This window comes from Tupaia chinensis, unplaced genomic scaffold (assembly GCF_000334495.1).
Source record: "Tupaia chinensis unplaced genomic scaffold, TupChi_1.0 Scaffold000110_1, whole genome shotgun sequence".
Classification (NCBI taxonomy): domain Eukaryota; kingdom Metazoa; phylum Chordata; class Mammalia; order Scandentia; family Tupaiidae; genus Tupaia; species Tupaia belangeri.
This window is the reverse complement of record NW_006159574.1, coordinates 1,257,059-1,262,960: the sequence shown is the minus strand read 5'-3', so window position 1 is coordinate 1,262,960 and position 5,902 is coordinate 1,257,059. Positions and strand designations below refer to the sequence as shown.

Genomic DNA, 5,902 nt, shown 5'->3' with positions numbered 1-5,902 from the left:
CCCCTACAGGCTGTGCTACGGAGAGGAAGCTCACCCCAGGAGCGGGACCGGCACCACGCGCGGCCGAGCAATGGCACGGACACACTGCCTGCGGCTACGTCATCCTGCTAGACGCCACTGCTCTCCCCACAGGTCGTGGAGAAGGACACGCCGTAGAAGCCACCACCAGGCTCCTGGGTCCGTGAAGGACAGTACAGCCCCTGCTCAAAAGCCTCAAGGAAAAAACGTCAATCAAAGCATGATAACCGGGTTCCAAAGAGCATTCTAAATCACAGAGCACGTGCCCCAACACGCCACCTTGGGCTGCGACCGAGGAGAGAAGGCCAGCAGGTCTGTGCACCTTCCAGCTGCTCCTCAGTCTCGTGTGCCACAAAGGCAGCCCGGACGGAGGAGCACAGGTGCCTCCTCGGAGACGAGGAGGTGTGAGGTGTCTCTGTGGCGCCTGTACCTCACTGGGGAAATGTGGGAGGGGGGCCGTGCACCCTAGAACTAGGAACACCCCACTGGCGCTATGCAAATGTTATGAGAGGCAGAATCTGCCACTTGGATCGGCACCACTCCCCACCCCATACCCTGGCTGCCCAGGATATGCAAACGTCAATCGGTAAACACCCACATTCGATCTACGTTTTTACAAGAGCCTTTTGCAGGCTTTCTGAGAGGACGCCTCGAGTTAAGCTTGGTTGAGAAAACTCTCTCTAGCCTGCACTGAAGATAAGTGCAACCATTATCAGATATTCTTTGCTGTGGGAGATACTTAGTTTGTGACGTAACGTTCTTTCCTGAATCTAAGTCGCTGTGACCGACCAGTCGGACCATGAGGAACAAGGTCTACATGCATCGTGAGCACTTCGAAACAAAAGACGACGAACAGCTGGAGTTCTCTGTGGTGACAGCAGAACGTGAGGCCACCCAACACCGACTCCACAGTGCCGCGTCCTGCGAGTCCGGCTCTCCTGGGACCCACCCTGCGGCTGGCAGGACCTCCGGACGACAGTCAGGCACAGCCGGACCGCCCGGCTCCCGAGCACTCTGCGCCGGCAGCGCCAGGGGAGATCCGCAGTGACGGCTCAGGTCGGCTGCTGCAGGGCTCACTCCACGATCAGGGCCACGTTGATGTGGGACAGGTCTACCATGTGCCTGTGGGGACACAAGAGACCTCAGCACTGGCCTGCACAGGGAGCAAGGCCACCCGCGGGCAAGGGCCTACCCAGTGGGCGGCCCGGCCCAGGAAGCACAGGGGACTTCCGAGGGCAGCCTGCCCCCTGGGGCGAGGACATGCTGTCTGCTCCCTCAAGCCCCAGCACAGGCACGGTTAAAGGGGAGGGCCAGGCCTGTCTCCCCCTCCACCCTATCCCCGGAAGCACACAATGCAGGCCTACCTGTGGAACTTCTGCTGAAATGCAAGCGCGTGGGCGGGCTCCTTGAACTTAGCTATGGCTTTCCGTTGCTGCGGAAGCATCTGTAAACTCTAGAGGAAGAAAACAGAAGCATTCTAGTACTGCATTGTAAACTGCTGCAACAGACATGAGTACGCACTTTTACACTCCCCGCTATGCCACGAAATGCCCCGGCACTGCCTCCTGAGCCACTCTCCGGAGGGTTACATCTTCAGGCCGGGAGCTATGACCGCTGTCATCGGCACACCGTGGCCCAGACCTTCGCTGGGCACAGGTACCACCCCTCTTCACGACTGCGTGTCAGGTGGTTTTGGCATTTTCTTTTTCTTTCTTTCATGAGAGCAAGTGACAGAGACAGGGCATCGCCCTCCACAGGGCCTCCCACCAGATCATGGGATGTGTGCCTGCCCCACTACACGGCCGGCCCAGAATTCTGGCCCGACAATACCCCATGGGGAAGCACCATGGTGCAGTGGCTCACAGCTGGGCCCTGTCTGGTGATGTTTTACAGGAGTCCCCCATCTTTGTTAAGAACAGTCCCTGTCATGCCCGAGGAGCTGCTGTGCAGTGAAGGGACCCAGGCCCTATGGTGGGCAGTGGCTCACGGGTGAGTGCAGGGCCACTGGCCAACAGCTGAGGCGGTGTCAGCACCACACGGCCACAGCCTACACGCCGAGGCATCTTTCTAGGAGACGTCTGTGCATGCGTGGTTGTGTGTGTATACACAGGTGTGGTGCACGTGCACATGCATGTGTGTATAGATAATGCAGGTGTTAACGGGAATTCTAAAATGATTCTGCAGTCTTAATCAATCGAATGCCTCTTCTCTCTCTAGCCACCCATTTTTAGGACCTTAAAGAATTATCTCTAATGTCAAGAAATTATATAAGTTGTTTTTAACACAGTGGAGCTGCTTAAAATACGCCCAATAGGGACCAGCATAATAGTTACGCCACTGGACTCCCACGTAGTTGACCACGGTTTGAGTCCTGGACTGGCGGCTTAAAATTCACACTGGGCGCGTGGGCATACGTGCCCAAAATCCTGAGAGGAGAATGGAAGAGAAGGGATTGTGGGGTGGCCATGCCCCCAGGGGTGAGTTCTCACTTTCTGTCTGTCTCTTTCTGCATCTCTGAGGAGCGCAACACACCCTATAGCAAAAAATCTCTCTTAAAAAAAGCCCAAAAGCCCAACTTTTATCATTATAAAAGCAAATTCCTGGGCCCCGCCCCGCCCCAGCCCACCTTGCCCTCCCAGAAGGGAGGCACACCCATCACCCCTTGGTGCAAGGCAGGGCTGGCAGCACTCTGCCCCCAACCTCTGTGGGCCCAGCCAGCCCTTGCCCAGGGCTTGGTCAGGGAGCTCTCACCCAAGGCTAACTACAGGAACTTATGCTGGGGGAGACCCTCAGGCACCCCACGGTGGCCCAGTGCGGTGACAGAAGTCTGCCCCAGGCTCTGGTCCTGCTGACTCAGCGCATCGGCCAGGATTCCTGCACGGCTCCCCTGCAGGCTCCCCTGCATCTCATCCCGGAGCACTGGGTTGTTCTGGATACCAATCCTGTCCTTCTCCCTGAAAAACGCCAACGTCTGGGCTTTCTTTCACATCCACATTATCGTGGTCTGAGCCTCAGGTGACAACAGAGATCACGCCCCTTCCTGTAGCCCACAGCCTGTGGTCTCCTCTCCGGTCCGTCTGGTAGCAAGGTTACTACTCCCACAGGGTTCTCAGTCTTCCTGAGCTCATCCTCGCCTGAACTCTGTGACACCCTGCTGCTACACTGTTATGTCACCTCTGCCTCTGGTCAGGACCTTTCCACAGGCCTGGTCAGTTCTCCGTACTCTGTAATAATGAGCCTACAGGAAATCGTCACTGACCCCGATTCCTAAAGAGGAGAGAGGCTTGTGAGCACAGGGGAAGGGGCGGACATTCTAACCCGGAGCACCACTGGCTGCCACGTGACCACTGCTATGCTGAAGAAAATTCTCAGATCAAAGGAGCTTTACAGGACAGTGAGCATGCAGTTACTACAGTTTTCTATAACTAGAAGGCCAGATAATTGGGCTTCCTCCTGGTCTAACCACTGGACCACCAGGACATGCCATGACACCAGTGAACACTAGGTGGCACCACCTCCCAGTGCACACACAGACCCGTCGTGTTCCTCTGATCCGATCCCTGTAAGGAAAAACAACTACTCCAAAACATGCACATCCCCTTTCCTCAGAGCAGGCGGGTGCCCCTGAAGCCCTGGGTCACGTGGCACTGCCCTTGACAGCATAACCCTCAACCATGATGAAGACTCGTTATGGAAGTCTCTAAACTCTGTGTCGGTATCATTTCTCATTAGGAAACCGCATTTCATGAATGCAATGCTTACAAAATCACCCACGAACCCTGCACAAAAATGCCCCACAGGCTGGGGCCTGCAGGAGTGAGGTGGGCTCCCTGTCCGTAGGGTGGCCGGTGAGCCCCGGTGGTGTCTACACAGTGGCCCAGGGGGACCCAGAAACTCTCCTCCAAACAGCTTGCACGCTAGCCAGCTGCTGAGCCTCACTCATGGAGGAGCCAGCAGCACCTGTTCTTCGGACATGGATCCTGAAAATCGCACCATATTCGAGAACACTCAGGAAAACGATCAAGTTTCCAAAGAGGAAGCCAAGCCCACAGCCAGCAGGTCACATGTGGGGAAAACGGTGCTTCTCTTCGGCCCACAGGGAAGCACAGAACACCCAGCAGCCGCTGACACAGGGCCGCGCACAGGACCCCACACCAGGCACTTGCTCTCACGACCAACACACCAGCCTCTGACTTTCTGAAGCCTGGACGCACCACCACCCTGCTACTTGACCCCAAATGACCAATCTCTTGTTTTGAGTCTCAGATTAGAATGTGCACGTTTCAATGCATCTAAAATCCTCTCGTAAGAGACCGGCAGGTGGCACGCTGGTTAAGACACTAGACTCCCACATGGCTACCTGCTACTCGAGACCCAGACTTGGAAATCACGCCAGTGTATACATATCCAAAATCCAGAGAGGAGAATGGAAGAGAAGGGACTGTAATGTACCTATCACCCCCAGGGGGTGGCTCTCCCTTTCGCTGGCTCTCTCGTGCGAGTGGATACACTCTATGGCAAGAACAGAAAAAAAGCAAAAACAAAGAGTAAATAAAATTCTCTAGTGTCAAACTTGTCCCCTACTTCATCCCACAGTGCTCGACTGCTTAGAAACACCCTGGCAGCCCACACTGACACTGACACTGTGCCCTGCGGGCTGACAGCACACTGGAACCACGTAGGCGGCAGCTGGGTGTCGAGCTGACCTTGCCCCTCTGAGAATGCAGTAACCAAGGCGGTCATAATGGAACCTCAGTAGCAGGCACAGTTTGGGAAGGGCTCTGACCCACCCCTCATTTTTAGGAAAGCTCCGTACTAAGTGGAAATCTCGAGCATGTTACGTATTGGCGACTTGTACCAACCCCAGACTGAAACTATCCCAAAGCCACCCAGGAACCAAGAGGCAGTGTGCATTCCTGAAAGAATACTCTGAACTGTTCAGAGACCTCACAGCTCCCTGGCTCCTTGGTCTCCATGGTGCTCTGCCCAGACACGGATCCTGCCATGGGCTACAAGGTAAGTGTGGTGGCCAGGAGCACCGTGCTTGAGACCTGGCAGGGACTGCAGAAACTGGAACACAGGGGCTTCCTTGCAGGCCACCTGCAGGGCCGGGGAGCTGCGGAGAACCTCGTGGGCAGAGAGCCGGGGTTCTGTTTATTTGTTTTCATTTATTCCAGCCAGCTCAGCGGAGATTCTCAAGCACTGGATTGAGCCAGTTCTAAAATTCTGAGATGAAAATACAGTCCAAGTTACTGCCTTGTTTACAAATTACCCACATTTGTCTGCATGTGAGTCTACTTCAGGGAATAAAAGACATGAAGGCTAAATGTTTTAAAATTAAAAAAATCATTCATTACACATACAGCAAGTACTTTGATAGAACGAAAAAATGTGTATGTGCATCTGTGGGCTCTAGGGTAATGGAGAGTTTCAAGGGGTAATCTGGACTATTTCTTTCTTAAAATTTTAACTAAGAGGGGCTGGCAGGTGGCTTGGTGGTTAAGGATGCTGGACTCCCACATGGCCGACTGCGGTTCAAGTCCTGGACCTGGAGGCTTGCTTTCTCACTCTCTCTCCCTCTCGTTCATTCTGTCTCTCCCTGATCAAAATAAAATAAATAAATTAAATTAAATTATAGTTTAAAAACAAAAACACAAAATTTTTAACTAGGAGTCTGCAAGCTTCGAAATAAGGGCTCCGCTACCAGATGCAGCGGCTGCACGTGTTCGCGAAGGAGGGCTTCGAAATAAGGGCTCCGCTACCAGATGTAGACGGCGGGCGTCTCTCCCACGAAGGAGGGCTTCAACAGAGGTGACCGCTGCAGCGGCTGCACGTGTTCGCGAAGGAGGACTGCAACAGAGGTGACCGCTGCAGCGGCTGCACG

At 54.5% G+C, this 5,902-nt stretch overlaps 1 protein-coding gene across 1 annotated transcript in view; it reads right to left on the bottom strand.

Moving 5' to 3' along the window:
* Positions 1–7: 7 nt before the first annotated feature.
* RBM33 (RNA binding motif protein 33) overlaps positions 8–5,902 on the bottom strand; it is a gene marked incomplete at its 5' end in the record, with an annotated part of 106,573 nt that continues 100,678 nt past the window's right edge. The window contains 2 exons of the mRNA XM_014586032.1: positions 8–1,140; positions 1,383–1,471. Coding sequence (XP_014441518.1) covers positions 1,092–1,140; positions 1,383–1,471 — 138 coding nt within the window. The remainder of the gene's footprint in view (positions 1,141–1,382; positions 1,472–5,902) is intronic.